Here is a 14,966-nt window from a genome sequence, read left to right as displayed (position 1 = left end):
GACACATTTTTGTTTCTTAGCTGAGCATATAAGGCATTCTTGACTAAGGCTACTCTTTCAATGGGCCCAGTGGGCTTTGTGGGGGCCAGGTGGGCCTCATTCAGGCCCATGAAAAAATCTGCCAAAAAATGTGCCCCCTCATTATTTATTTGGTTTGACCCATTTCATATTTTAGCAGAGCATGGGAATTCCAAACAAATACTACTTTTTCAATGGGCCCAACGGGCCTGGTATGGGCCCATGCGGACCTGATGCAGGCCCGTCTAACAAATCACCCCAAAAATGTGCCCCATTGTTTTTTTACTCATTCTGACATTCTTATTTTTTTGGCTGAGCACGCTCAGTTAGCATTTTTTTTCAGTAGGAAGTGATTTTTTTTCAATGATTTTCCCAACTTCAAACTTTAAGTAATTTTTTTGGGGAATTTAATTATCCTTGAAGTGTTAGATGGGTGATGGAAGCGGAAGTAATTTCTTAATATTACTATTTATGCTGGCATGGGGAAGAAAGGGAACAAGAAGGGGCAGAAGAGGCCTCCTTATATAGTAAATAATCTAATCTGAGAGTGGATTTTACAAGTGTGAAATAGAATACTACTTTGGGATGCTGTAAAGTTGTAGTGTGAAATAATAACCTATATTGGGATGCTGTACATAATATTTGTGAAATAGTATACTACTTTGAGTTGTGATTACTTGGCTTGTTCCTCTTTGGGTGAAAACATTGTCTAAGAGTAGATTTTCTAACATGTGATATTGGAATCTTTCAGCAGTGTCCTTTTTAGTCCTAGAATAGATTTGTACTATGTAATGGGTGTGATTTGTGTGTGAAACTAGGATTCTACTATGTACTTGATTATGTAACTAAATAGACTAGTACTGGTTTTCTGGGTGAAAATATAATTGAAAAATATGTGTAAGATGTTGGTTGTAGTATGTTTTGTACTATATTGGTTTTATTTGTGCTTTATAATATATTATTATCTCAATTTTTCCCTATTTTTGACGTGTTTGTAAGTGGATTAGTCTTACCACACCGGTGGGTAACGTAATAGAGGGTGTTTTCACCCTCAATACCCGGAAAAATAACAGAGATAACGCGTTAACCGCGTTACCAGAGGTAAAAATGCCATAAAAGGGGGAAAACTCCCCTTTTTTGCGCAGGTTATCCTCCTATAATTGTGAGGGATAACGTAACAAGGCTAGGAAGAGAGGGAAAAAAAATTAAAGAAAACGTAACAGAAGCTTTGCCGCTGTCATGGTAACAATAACGGCAAGGATTCCGTCACATTTTTGTTACGCTACCGTCACGGGTAGCATAACCTCCCATCGTTGGTGTCAGCAGTCACTTTTGCGCACCAAAAGTGGGGGTCTGGCCGGTTTTTTGTCTTTTTTGGTGGAGCTTGGCTCTTGGCTTTGTGTTATGGGTCCACCAAGGTCAGCGGTTTCACATCTGGGTTGGGGGGTACGGTGTTTAGACTATGTAGCAGGTTTTCTTAGTTTTCTTTGGCAGACTGTGGTTGTGGTTTGGCATTGACGGAGGTGTTGCATATCTGGGAGGAAGGTGGTGCAGTGTTCTCTTCATTGGACACTGGGTGGCGCGGTGTCCGCTTCATTGGACATTGGGCTGGACTTTTTGCTATGGCGGCGGTGGTTTATTATGTACTATTTACTCATGTTTGTGGATTCTCTGGTTCCGGGTGGTGATGGACCAGGAGCATCAAGTATGATTCACTTACAGTCTTTTACGTCAGAGCTTTGTTTCTTTTGGTTACTACTCACAAGGCGCAGGACTTACGCGGAAAAAAGAGAATATTCTGTATGGCAATGGTGGGCCGCTACACTAAACTACACTGTTGTAGCCCTAAAGCTCAGCATAGTGGCAAAAAGTGCTGGCCTTTTTTGAATGGTGTTACTTTAGCACGCTGTTAGCGCCGCTACGCTGCGCTATTTTTGAGTGGCGCCAACAGCATGCCAATTTTTGTTGAGCGTTAGCGCTCCGCTAAGCTACACTATGTTGCGCTACAGCGCTTTTAGCGGAAAAAATGACTTTTTTGCCGCAAAAAGCGCTGTATAGCGCATTGTAGCGCGCGCTCTTTTGCAACCTGCGTGCTTAGCGTTAGCGCAATTGCGCGCATCTGCTACGCGCACAGGGTGCAAAGCTATGCGTGTAGCGTTAGTGCAGATGCGCGCAATCACGCTAATGCTATGCTAAAATATAGCACATTTGCGCTGCGCTATGCTACACTAACAGCTATGGTTAGCGTTGCTGATCCACTGTTGTTTATGGGTTTATTACAGCTGGACTATTTCAGCTACATACAAGATAAGAAACGGACAAATGAAAGAAAAGGAACAGCTGGTCTGTTACTATGAACTACTACAGCGGCAAGCACAACTCAAAAACAACCACAATTGGTTCTTGAGACAGCTTGGAAACCATGAAAGTGTTCTCAAGTCATTTTGATGACAACTCCAACATGATCATGATAAGACCTCTTCTTGAGGACAATGGCTCTGGGTTTCAATTTAGCCTTGGGCTGTATCTGATACCTGTCAAATCAAAACTTGGAGTATATATGAAAGATATGTGATTTGGAAAGGATCTTTGAAAACATTTTTTTAATTCTGCCCAAGCTTCTTGGAAAAGACAATTACATGTTTTTGTCTTGAAAACGACTTTGATTGAACTAAGGGTGCACCCGTGGTGCAGATTCCCCTGCGAAATCTGAGAAAACCTGGGCACCAGATCGAAGGGAAGTCCTCCATAGCAGCTTTCATCCCAATTGAGCTGCGCTAGGCCAGGAATCGAGGGTTGAAGAAGAATCAACTTTTTTGCCAAAAATCTGGAATTGCTTGATCACGCCAGAGCCGCCACATAGGCTGCAAGCCCCTCTTTCAGAAGCTCGCTTCGCGAGACGCCCCCCCCCCCCCCCCCTGAAACGAGGGGATTGTGTAGGCCAGGGGAGGCGGGTCCTTCGGGCTCACCTTGCGTAGGCGTGAAGGGACTTGAGAATTCGGCGATGCGACCGGGTGAGAGTCACAGAGCTCACGGAGACCCATGGGCATCGCGGGGATCTCCTGGGCCCTGACGGTGGCTTCGGGGGGCTCCCAAAACCTAACCGCCTGGATTCGATTGCCCCGAGGGGGTTAGGTTTGATTTGGTGAGATTGGGTGCGAGGGGTTTGGCACTGGGGAGCTATCGGATCCTCGTCCAGCACCAGGCCGAATCTCTGTAGACCCACCGATGGCTGTCACCACCAAGAAGACCACCCCGCGAAACCGGGCCATCGGACCCCACGTCAACCGACTCAGCAAGTCGCAGTTGTACTCGAAGAAGGCCCTCTACAAACGCCCTCACAAGCCGATCCCGAGTACCAAAGCCCCCGAGGTCGACTACACCGCCACCAAGACTGTCAAGGTACTACTACCTCCACCTCATGTGTCCAATTGACCATTTCCATGAACTAACAACGCCATTCTGCCGGCGATCAGGTTGGTGGTGCCAAGAATGGCGGCGAGCGTCTCGTCCCCGTGCACAAGGCACCCCGATTTTACCCCACGGAAGTCGAATCTAAGCCGAAGAAGCCTCGCAAAGCCCACCGTGCCCCAGGTCTACGCTCCACATTGACTCCTGGTACCGTTGTCATCATCCTCGCCGGTCGCTTCCGTGGCAAGCGTGCCGTATTCCTGAAACAACTCGAAAGTGGTCTCCTCATGGTTTCTGGCCCATTCAAGGTCAACGGCGTCCCGCTACGACGTGTCAACCAGGCTTACGTTATCGCCACTCAAACCAAGGTCGACATTTCAAGCTTGAAGGTAGCCCAGCTTTCCCTGTCTGACCTCGCAAGTACTCCTACTGACATATCTATTCCACAGCTTGATGAAAAGTTTAATGACGCATACTTCGCCAAGGAGAAGAAGACACGAGACCAAAGAGCCAAAGCCAAGGAATTCTTTGCTGAGAACGGTGAGCGGGAAAAGAAGAAATGTCCCGATAGCCGAATTGCCGACCAAAAAACCGTAAGTAATGTGCATTTGAATGTCTCGCCTAGTGTCTCACCAACTAACTAACTGCTCGCTGTCTCCCGCTTGGCGCGATCACAGGTCGACAAATCACTCATTACTGCCATCGCGCAAACCCCCGTTCTTGCCAAGTACTTGGCCACTCCTTTTAGCTTGTCTAACGGCGATTTCCCTCACCGCATGAAATTTTAAAATAAATCGCTAGCTCCCAAATGTGAGGCAGCCTGGGGATACTATGTACTGTCCTCGCGCCGCTCCACACAGACGCCCTTTGAATCTAGATTAACTACGCCTCTCGGTCGGAGGGCCGGGGAGAATCCTTCGCCCCGCAAGAGAGACTCGTGTGTCAAGTCGGCCCCGTGCCTGCCGTGCGCCCCGAACCGGTTAAGCTGGCGGGCTGCCCGGGGGCTCCAGCCAAAAATTAGAAGCAGTTTTTTTTTTCAAATTTGAGCATGCGGTATAGACTGCTTTTTGCCAAGGAACGGGCATGTCGGGTACCCCCCAACGGGTCCAACCCTTCAAGGACTTTCCAAACCACTTGAGTACATGTCCCTCCAAGCCCTACCACATTCCACCAACCTGGAGATCTTCCATCCTGAAAAATTCAAAAAAATTAACTACAGACGCGTTGCTTCCAGTCTTGTGATGAAAAATACTCGCAGTGTCTTAGATTTAAAATTACATTTTACATGCCAGACTCTGAAATGCACCCTCTTCTCTGACATAACCCCGGACCCACATGTTTGAACTGTGGCCGCCCAGATGTTTGACTCAACACGGTCAGCGCTCATCACGCGAATCGGCTAAGGCCCAGCATGCCCACCAGCAGTAACTGAGAGTGACAAAAGAGTCTCCCATCAACACAAGTAGAAATTGCTAAGCTGGCGAACCAGTCGCTTCAATGTGTCTCACTCACCCCACGGCCGACGATCCATCGGACATGACTGTTTACTGGACTCCTGGCCGATCCATTTCAGTAGACAGTGCATGTGGAAGATATGAGTACACTCGCCCCAAACTGGACGGTGAAAGCATGGATAAAAGTGAATGTAGTGATAGTGAAGGAAAAGGTGTGCCTATTTTCAGCGGAAGAAGGGTGATAATGAGATGAGGTAGACAAAAGTGCTTGACATACTGAGTGGACAATCATCACCAGGCACTTTACAATCAGGACAACAAACTTCGAAAGCCACCCGACAGATCCCACAAAGGTCTTCATCGTCCTCATCGTTGATGATTGGGTTTGCTGCTACTCCTATCAAGTTATCGGTAGTCGTGGTGCTACCGGGCGTGTTCGATATCGCCGGTAAGGTTTCTGGCTCGTGGTTTGGATCAATCGGTTTCGAGTTCTCAAGATTCCATTTCCAGTGTGCCACCGGATGGAAGGACTTGATCCTGACTTTCATTACGCCACTTCGATGTTGTCGAGGTGATGTTTCTGGGCAGGACGACGACCAGGTTAACTAGAGATAGCAATTGCTCCGGGCACCTGTCTACCGGGCAGCCCGAGCCCGCTCACTCCCAGGAGTCTTGGGTCAGGCCCTATAGGGCTTGAAATCTTCACACCTACCAAAACCACGAACAGCACACACGAGAGAAACAAACTACAGGCTTAGGAAAACATTTTCCTTTATCCTGAAAATTAAGAGTTTGGTTGTGTAAATTGAGATCTGGGAGGCAGATTGTCCTCATGAAGCCTTGAATTGCAACCTTCATCATTCATCCAATGCTGTATAGTATAACATTGATAGTTGTTTTGTTCAGTTGACACTTGAGCTTTGCGCAAATCTTGGGAGGCTTGGCCGGGCTCATGTGGGAGTTTTGAGTGGCACATAGATCTTTTCAAAGAAGATAGTGCAGGCAATTCTGAAAGGCTAACAGCCGGCTCAACATAAACACCTCCAAAGCAAACCACTTGAGCCGATCTCTTGATATAATATGTCGATTTTGCAGGATAAACTGGTACGAGCAAGAAAGGGTGTTATGTAGAGGGAACTGGTCGTACACAGGACAGGCATATGCAATGGAAGAAAAATAAGTCTACTTCCATGGATAGTAAGAAGTAAGTGAAACCCAAAAAAAATCAACACAAACGCGCATATCAATAACGGAGGATCGATCTGTCTATCAAAAGCGACAATGAAAGATACGAAAATGATCAAAAGTGACAGATAGGAAAGATTTGTAGTGAAAGGGTATTAAGAGAATTGTGTGGGATGACTACCAAAGCCGATTCGAGCGCGGGGCTGAAGCGCCGATCCCGTACCGAGCGAAAAGCTCCTTGATATCTCCCAGCCGCTCGATCATCCCGGTGGCCACGATCGTCGGCTCGCCCGAGAACGTCTTGCCATCTGATGACGATTGGCGCGATGTTCCGGGGCGGATAATTTTGGAGACCGCTCGATGGATGTCTTTGATCGTTAGTGATTCGATACGCTCCCACACCCTTTTTTAAAAATAAACGCGTATGAAACAAAACAGAAAAAAAAGGATTAGCCTCAATTTAACAAGAATATCTGACCCAGAAGGAAGGAAAGACGACTAAAATCAAGAAACTCAACTCCGGCCATGGTTTCTTTCGACCAGCGGTCTGGACCTGCCGACCAAGATCTTCGACCTGCAACAGTCTACTTTCCAAGCCGTACATCATCGTGCTACGAAGCTGATTCTTGGCTCTCCTGAGCTGGGCCTCAGTGATCCCGCCCCGGGACTGGTCGCGGGATATCAAGTCGAGCTGAGAGGCGATGATCTGGGGGACATGGTTAGCGAACTCGGGCGCGACTGCCATCGCGATTCCAAACAAGCCGGCGTCGGCGTAGGTATGGTGGAAGGCCTGGCAGAAGTCTACCTCCGGATGCGGGTTGAGTACGTTGGTGTACAGCCGCGAGTACATCCCCTTCCCCGGCCCTCCAGCAGAGAATGAGGAGCCCCCTCCAAGCATGATATGTGTACAAGCGATCGCATAGAGATCGTCGTTGTGGACACTTGGAGCCTCGAATCCGATGTAGATATGGGCAAGATTGCTCTCTGTCTTTCCAGGGATTCTAATCTCGCCACCTTTATAGATTGGTTTGGCACTGATTAGTTCTTCGAAGGATTCTAATGATTTTCCTGTCGTCAGGTCGACTGGCGAGGCGTTGGTAGTGGTTGCAAAGGTTTTTGAGAGTGACGATTTTGAGCTGGTTGTTGGATTTGAGAGACTTGATGCGATTACACCCGCAGCAGCAGCCGTAGCTGATGAGATAGCGGAACCAAAGCTTTTGTTCAAAGGGACGGTGGGGTTGACAGATTGGAAATTCCCAAAGTATCGTTCGGCATGAGAGACGAAATAATCGTGATCGACTCCGACACCAGCGACAACGATCCTTTCAGGTTTGAAGAACATCGAGCGGTAGGACCATAGGACTTCCGGGGTGATCGAATGGATGCGATCCTTGGGACAAATTAAGGGCAAACCTAGCGTATTGTTAGGGAAGGCGGTCTCGTGCAAGATTTCAGGGATCATGTATTCCGGCTTCTTGCTGATCTCGTTCACTTCCCATTCTGCGGCTTCCTGTTCGACCGCGAGTTCAGTATCCTTCAAAAGTGGGTTCAATGCCGTGTCGGAGAGCACGGAGAGTACCGAGGATAAGGAGTCCGGGTAGGAAGTGGCTTGGTAAAGGACCGTGTCTCGGCCAGAGGAGGCAAAGAATGAGCCACCCAATTGTTCTATTTCTAACGACATTTGTTCTGTTGTCCGATTGTGAGTGCTCTGTGTATAAGAGCCCCGCGAACAAAATACATAGAACGTCAGCAGGTATTTTGAGAGAGACATGAGGTGTTGAATGATTGACCTTGAAGGCCATCCGATCAGTTAAATGAGTTGCGCCCCTCAGATAGGCACTTTCGTACCGGCTACCAGCATCCACATAAACGCCTGCGCCGATGAAGTGCCCCGGTGTAGCTTCTGTCGTCACTCTGATCCCATTAGGAAGCGTTGAGATCCTCGTTTCTTGCTGGATCCCAGCGTGCAGAGTGCTGTAGGGAGACCGTCTGGCGGGAAGCGGAGTAGTTTTCTGACCGAGGTTGAGGTAGGCCCGGTTGAGGGGTTTGAATGATTTGAATGACTGATTGGTCCATCGTCGAGTGCTCATCTTTTCGTGGGTGGAGCCCAGTGGCACCGGCAGGCAGCCTACATACATATTCAACACAACCCCCCGTTTCGGGGTCCGGGGAATCGGCACACCGGGGGACTGGCAACTCGCAGATTTTCGTCTTTTTTTTGGGGGGTTGAGAAATCGACTCCCATTTTGTTTTTTTTGGAAATTTCATAAAACTTTTAACCATTGAAAGTGTGTCTTCCTGAGCACTCTTCGCATCAGAATCCCATCCAATTCACGACATGAAACTGCCCAGGAAAGGCGTTCATTGGGCTTAGCTCTGCTTAACGGAGTAGGATTTCTCATAAAACCCGCCTTTTGTAAATGTGTGACAAGTCCCTGCGGGTTGCAAGCACCCTGTCTGGCCCTAAGGGAGGGACTTGAGTCTAATGTCTGACATTTGGCTTGAGGCTGGCCAGCCATCTGGCTGAAATTGCCTTCTATGTATTACACTTATCACCCTCTACCCACTTGATTATGTTCTTCCCTCTGGAATCATTATAATCTGCTTCATTCTAGATGTTATCACATTTCTTGCAAAAAACACATCCCTATTGCTTGGAAGTTATGGTGATGTAAGAGTGGCATGTGAGGCCTGGAAAGGCTAAAAACATGAGAAAGCATCCAACCTTGGCCTGCAAATGGCCTAAGGGTCCGCCTGATTGCCCAGACCTTTTCCCTGCAAAAATCACTTGGTCAACTGTAAGCAGTTGACATGTAAAAACTTGTTATGAGCTACATGTTATGGACTGTACTCTCAAGGCTTGAGAGGCTCAAGATCCAAGCTCCTTCCTCATCCTGCAATCTACCATACAGTCAAATCCCAGAACCATCTTCCTCTCCACAGATCTGACCATAACAGAACTTGAGGGAGGCTTGTGGTGTTACTCCAACCTTTCTCAAAGGATTTGCTAAACCAAGCTTCAGCACCCAGTAATTGTGCACAATGCACAGTGACTGTCTAACAGGCAATCATGTAATTACAATTGGTGCACCCTGTGTCAACTGCAAGTTTTTTGTAGTGGTTGCTGAGCAACCAATTATGATGAATTTACTTGAAGAAATATGAACAAGACAGCTGAGATGAAGGGCTGCAATGTGGTTAACTGAAATTTGAATTATAAACTGATACCAAGAGATGTAAATGCAAATTTCCTCATTTTTGTTGAAAAACCCTGGCAGTCTCAGGCCAAGAGTCTAACTTAGTCCTAAGCCCCTCCTTCTGAAACAGTTTGCGCCGACTTGGAGAGACTTAGTTAAGCGCGAATCACATATGGGGTCGTATTGAACTGACCATCTTAGCAGTCAAATTACAAAAACTATTTTACTTACAAAGAAAAGGGTTAGAGCACTGCGGATGAAGGAGAAAAAGAGAAAAATCTATTGTGATACAACTATTATAGGGAGCCTTGCAGAAGCTTTTGAGCGGCTTTGTCGCGTAGGTTAGAAAACGCCTGCATAATCGTCTGTTCATTGATAGTGATGTCCGACAGATTAACGCCCACTCCGACGTCAGCCTTGGGTCTTGAAACTCTTGATGCGATGGCCACCGAATCGGTTTCAAGGATGATCCTGAGACAACGCGATTCGCAGGACCGAATATCAGAATCGAACATCCGAGGGGAGGTTGCAGGCCGGGTCAAGAGAAAATAAGAGCCAACGCACCCATCATCGACCATTTCGTCCAAGCAAAGACTGACAAGGTCAAGGTTCTCAAGCACCGCTCGTTTCTCAACTTGATTCCTGAGCAACAGCGACAGAGTATCGAAGAATGAGTTCAGTAAGGTCTGTAACATCAACTCATTCTCTCCTTCTTGGCCGATCACATAAACGGTAATGTCGATAATCGATTTATAAAGTACTAGGTGATTTTGGATCAACAGTATGTCACCTGTGTAAATATCGATCGAAGATTTAGGTCAATTGGATGTTTTGGTTTAGAAAAAGAAATGTTCGTTATGTTATCTCCTTTTCGATTGGATCTCTTTTTCTTTGTGTGGACGGAATGATAAATTTACGGAAAAGGCATACGTACCGGCTGATTTCCGTGTTTTATCCCAGATGGTATGCTCAAATGCTCGCTGGTCTTTGAGGGTTCGAAGTTGCGAACCGAAGCCGGAGAAACCCAACTGACTAAGCCCATGGGAGGAGGGGGCCTTCTTATTGCTGTCGTTGTTATTGGTGGAAGGCCCTCCGATGTGAGGTGGGTCGAAGTATTTCGCAATCAAACGATGCCCATCCGAATCCAGTAGAATCACTGCCGTGGTCGTGTAGAGTGAAAGATTGGACTGTATCCCCAGATTATCGGCCATAGAGATTGAGCCAGCAATTTTGAGATTCCTGAAGCTGAAGAGATGAGTGCTTACCATGATAAGCTGGGGTGAGCTGATGATTCTGATCGCTTGGGTTGGGTTGTAGTCATCCAAAGCTGCAGCTGCTCAGAAGGACGTGGCCCAGGAACGAACGTATCTAAGCCCTCGTCCCCGAAGCGGCCGGGGGGCACCCATTTGGCCTGGGAGAGATGCATAGCATCGAGATCTCTCCCGCATTCGGCTTGGCGGTGCCGCGGGCTTTGTTACGCTCGGCCCAGGAAGGCTGCCCTCACTACTAGCATACAGAGTTCGATCTGGCAGCACCGATACCCCACACATGGCTGACATCCAATCCGCAGGCAAAGGGAAAGTTGCTGCAGAATGGATGTCATGTGGGAGCTTCAGGACCGCACAACCTGGTTATGTAGAACTAGAAACCCCTCTCAAGAGCACATGGTGAACCGGAATTAGCTCACCCCAGGCATGGGGTGTGCTACTATGCACCCATTTTGGAAGGTGTCCTACTAAGGAACACCACTGAAACCTTAGCCACGGTGCCCCAAAGGGTCCAAAAATTTTACAGCGCACAGAACAAGCTCTGAAAACAATATGGCGAGCTGCATGGCATCTGCACACCCCAGGAAATGGGTGTGGTACTGTGGCTCTAATTTGGCAGATTTTCTACTAAGGAAATCTGCCAAACCTTAGCTAAGGTGCCCAACATATCACAGTACTGATGTAGATAACCTCTCTAAGAATACTTAGGCCCTGTTTGAGGCCAATATAATCAGTGAAATAATCACTAGTGATATAATCTGTGAAATTTCAATTATTTCACATGAAATAAAAAATAATGAATATACCGCCCAGTGTTTGGCACATGTGTAATAGTGATAATGGGCAGCAAGACCAGCCAACCACCAATCACAAAGCAACCTAGACAATGTACTCAATACTCAATCAACCAACAGCTTTGATGGACAGACTGGTAATGGCAGATGAAGAATTCATGCTTCAAGAAGAATCTATTGTTCTCATCACTGTGGCCCTTCTTCTGACAACTGTGACCGGCAACACAAACTTTTGAAGGCCCTATAATGACTTACTGCTCTCTGGTTCAGACTGTACCTTGGCAAGTCTTCGGGGTAATCCTTGCCGTACAGTCAATGTGTTTCAAGTATCAACATCTACTTTTCTTTTCTTATGCAATGAGATCATGGCAGTCCAAAATGAACCAGTCTCAAAACTCCTTCCAATCAAAGAACAACTGGCCATTTTTCTCTACATTGTTGGGCATAAAAACTCCAATCAACAGGCTCAGGACCTCTTTCAACATTCTGGGGAAACAATATCAAGGTGAGTTCTTCTCTTGTTGGACCCAAGCTTGTTTGGAATCAAAACTGACACTGGTTTTCCTCAGGGTGTTCCGACACATACTTGAACTCATAGTGCAGCTGGCCAAGAAATTTGTTACTCCTCCGTTGCCCAAAAACACCCATCACCACATCACATCAAATCCAAAATTTTCTCCTTTTTTGACAAATGTCTTGGAGCACTTGATGGTGTTCACATCCCGGCCAGTGTACCCGTAGCAAAATCAGCCGCCCACAGGAATCAAAAAGCAATGGTGAAAGTGCTGCGCTACAGATAGCGCAGCATAGCGCATAGCGCAGCGCTGTAATATTTCATAGCGTTTTTGGGCTACGCTTGCGCTTTTTGGCGCAAGCTTGTAGCTTTTCTGTTTACAGCCGCTATGTGTAGCCATAAAATAGCGCAAAAGCGCTATGCTTCCACTATAAATAGTGTGCTACGGTATTTTATAGTGCTTTTTTGCACTTTTTTTGGGGGAGGGGAGGAAGTAGCTTTTAAACAGCACGCTTTGCTTTTTTTGGGGGAGGGGAGGAAGTAGCTTTTAAACAGCACGCTTTGCTTTTTTTGGGGGAGGGGAGGAAGTAGCTTTTAAACAGCACGCTTTGCTTTTTTTGGGGGGGAAGGGAGGAAGTAGCTTTTTTATTTTATTTTAATGGTTGATTTGGTAGTATGTAGAAAGAGGAAGAAATTTGTAGAGGGGGAACATATAATGGGGGAGATATTAAACAAGCTATTCATCCCGATAATCTATTTTGATGTTCCTTGATTTGCCATGTTTGCGGCCTCACCAAATTTGGGGTTACAGATGATGGGGGTGACAGACTGAGGAAGGGGAGAGAAGTAGAACTTGAGGGACCAAGCAACAGCAGAGTATTTGCAAAGCCAGCGGCCACCCTCTCCGTAGTCTCTCGCAGTGCACAGCAGAGGTCTTGGGATCCATCATATCCAAGACCTTGACTGTGGGATATGCTGCCCACAGCAAAACAAATCAGAGCTGCTGCGCTATTGCACTTTCATAGCAGAAAAGTGCATGTAGCACAACTTTAGTGCCAAAAAGTTTTTTTCAGCTGCGCTGCGCTATATTAACTCAAAAGCACAGCTTTTCCCACTGCGCTGGCGCTTTTTCACCTGGGGAAATAGCGCAAGTGAGCTACATTTAGCCGTAGCGCAGCGTTTAAAGGCTGCGCTACAGCTTTTTGGGGCGGGCACATAGCAGGCACCCGCTGCGCTGCGCTAAAACGGGCGCTTTTGGTAGCGCAGCGCAGCCTTTCACCATTGCAAAAAGGATTCCTCTCTCAAACTGTGATGGGAGTTTTTGACTTCAGTATGAAGTTCACCTACTTGCAAGTTGGATGGGAGTGCTCATGATGCCCAAGTATTTCAAGACGCACGGTCTCAGGATTTCACAATCAATTTGGGCACTTTTATCTTGCCAATGTGGGTTACGCCCTTGAACAAAATATACTTGTTCCATACCGTGGTACACAGTATCATTTGCAAGAGCAAGCAATCATAGGAAAACTGTCAATCTCCTTCATGTCTGATTTCATCTTGTTTCAATAGTTTTGCTCATGTTTTGTTTTGTTTCTTGTCTACCTTGGTGTTCAGACCAGAAAACAGAGAAGAGCTATTCAATTTACAACATTCCAGTCTCCAAAATGTCATTGAGCAAACCTTTGGTGTTTTTAAACGGTGATTCAAGATAATGATGCAGGCAAGCAAGTCCGTCTAGAGCAGCATTATGACTTGGTCTTTGCTTGTGCTTGCATCCACAAAATCAATGTCATCCAGAGCGGTGTGGTAACTCTGTTCCTGTTCATACAATCACTTTCATATCACATAAACCCTTCCCAAATATCCCTTTATTACTTCATGTTTAGATTCTACACCCCATTTTACCCCTAGTCACCCACTCATGTGAGCAAAAAAATTAGATCTCCGAAGGTCCATCTTCCTCAAAAACAGCTGAAAGGACGCCGAAAATTTTGGCGCACCCACTGCACACATGTGTAGGTTCATGTTGAGCCAACCATCTTAGCAGTTAAGTTGAAAAAAAATATTTTGCAGGTGAGGCGTTACAGAGAAGAGGGATAGAGGACTGTATATGAAGCCAATGAGGAGCTGGGTTATCTCCGCCTTTGAGGTTTCCCAGTTGAACGTTTGTGCCATACCGTCGTGCTGGGTGCGCGTCGAAGTTGGATACCTAAGAAAGCGAGCAAATCAATACGAGCGATAAAGGTGCGCGATGTCCATAGACTCTTCCGATAAATGGCTGACGAGGTGGTGAAGAAAATGGATGAGCGAATCGACTACCCGCAGAACATACCTCGTTTGGACGCTTTCCACACCTCTCGTCCACTCATCCGAGGACCATGTGTTGTGACCTTGGGCGTTGGCTTCGAGGCAGAATCGTCTTGAGTTTCCGAACCTTCATCGATTTGCATCTCTTGGGCTGTCGAAGATCCTTCCTCGGCACCCTCTCCAGAAGATCCCGTAAGTTTTTTCGAAAGTCTCATTAATCGTTCTGCCTCAGTTTTTTGATAATCCGAAGAAGTCGACGTCCTTTTCTTCGCCCTGAATGCACGCTTGCCTGGGTTTCGTGTAAGATGTGAGTATAATTTATCCTTGGTCAGCTCCTCTTTCTCTGCTGTTATGTCAATGAACGACCTAGGAAATGAAAGAAATGAGCGCGTGTGATTTCGGTGAGAGTCACTCAACTCTTCGATCTCAATGATTTTGCCATCTGGTTTTACTTGATGTCGTTTCCGTTTGTCGTTGGCTGGGGGTACTCGGACTTGACTCAAGTTGAGATCACAGGTGGGCGAAGCATATTCATTGTCTTCGACTCTTCCGCAGTGACCAATTGCCCGCTGCGGATACTTTTTAGCTGAGGCTGCGCGGCGCCAGGCGGCGACCCAGCACCGCCCCAAGGACCAAAATCGTATCACAACGTGACATTTTTGTGATGAGGGATCTCATTTTGGAACTGATTTGAATGCCTCCGGCACATGATTTTGTTTGATACCTCCGAGACACCAAAGCCCACCTGTGGCGTACAACTGACACTCGATTATCATGCCACAAATGGGCAAATCCACTCTTGACTCTCAAATGACCCT

At 46.8% G+C, this 14,966-nt stretch overlaps 5 protein-coding genes across 5 annotated transcripts; 1 reads left to right on the top strand and 4 right to left on the bottom strand.

Annotated features, from left to right (window-relative positions):
• Positions 1–3,246: 3,246 nt before the first annotated feature.
• On the top strand, positions 3,247–4,217 carry PtA15_18A147 (uncharacterized protein; the record flags this gene model as incomplete). The annotated part of the gene is made up of 4 exons (XM_053164657.1): positions 3,247–3,420; positions 3,495–3,818; positions 3,879–4,022; positions 4,107–4,217. The coding sequence occupies 4 exons, from the start codon at positions 3,247–3,249 to the stop codon at positions 4,215–4,217; spliced, it is 753 nt and encodes a 250-aa protein (XP_053028645.1).
• A 611-nt stretch (positions 4,218–4,828) lies between these two features.
• PtA15_18A146 (uncharacterized protein) lies at positions 4,829–5,431 on the bottom strand (the record flags this gene model as incomplete). Its single annotated transcript, XM_053164656.1, has 3 exons — positions 4,829–4,857; positions 4,942–5,043; positions 5,161–5,431. 3 exons carry the CDS (start codon positions 5,429–5,431, stop codon positions 4,829–4,831), a joined length of 402 nt encoding a protein of 133 aa, XP_053028644.1.
• Positions 5,432–6,245: 814 nt separating this feature from the next.
• On the bottom strand, positions 6,246–8,158 carry PtA15_18A145 (uncharacterized protein; the record flags this gene model as incomplete). Its single annotated transcript, XM_053164655.1, has 3 exons — positions 6,246–6,471; positions 6,587–7,776; positions 7,859–8,158. 3 exons carry the CDS (start codon positions 8,156–8,158, stop codon positions 6,246–6,248), a joined length of 1,716 nt encoding a protein of 571 aa, XP_053028643.1.
• A 1,403-nt stretch (positions 8,159–9,561) lies between these two features.
• Positions 9,562–10,533, bottom strand: PtA15_18A144 (uncharacterized protein; the record flags this gene model as incomplete). The annotated part of the gene is made up of 4 exons (XM_053164654.1): positions 9,562–9,736; positions 9,830–10,055; positions 10,200–10,452; positions 10,531–10,533. 4 exons carry the CDS (start codon positions 10,531–10,533, stop codon positions 9,562–9,564), a joined length of 657 nt encoding a protein of 218 aa, XP_053028642.1.
• Positions 10,534–13,973: 3,440 nt separating this feature from the next.
• On the bottom strand, positions 13,974–14,590 carry PtA15_18A143 (uncharacterized protein; the record flags this gene model as incomplete). Its single annotated transcript, XM_053164653.1, has 3 exons — positions 13,974–14,050; positions 14,174–14,494; positions 14,566–14,590. The coding sequence occupies 3 exons, from the start codon at positions 14,588–14,590 to the stop codon at positions 13,974–13,976; spliced, it is 423 nt and encodes a 140-aa protein (XP_053028641.1).
• Between the last annotated feature and the right edge of the window lie 376 nt (positions 14,591–14,966).

This window comes from Puccinia triticina, chromosome 18A (genome assembly GCF_026914185.1).
Source record: "Puccinia triticina chromosome 18A, complete sequence".
Classification (NCBI taxonomy): Eukaryota; Fungi; Basidiomycota; class Pucciniomycetes; order Pucciniales; family Pucciniaceae; genus Puccinia; species Puccinia triticina.
This window is presented reverse-complemented; position numbering and strand designations above follow the sequence as displayed.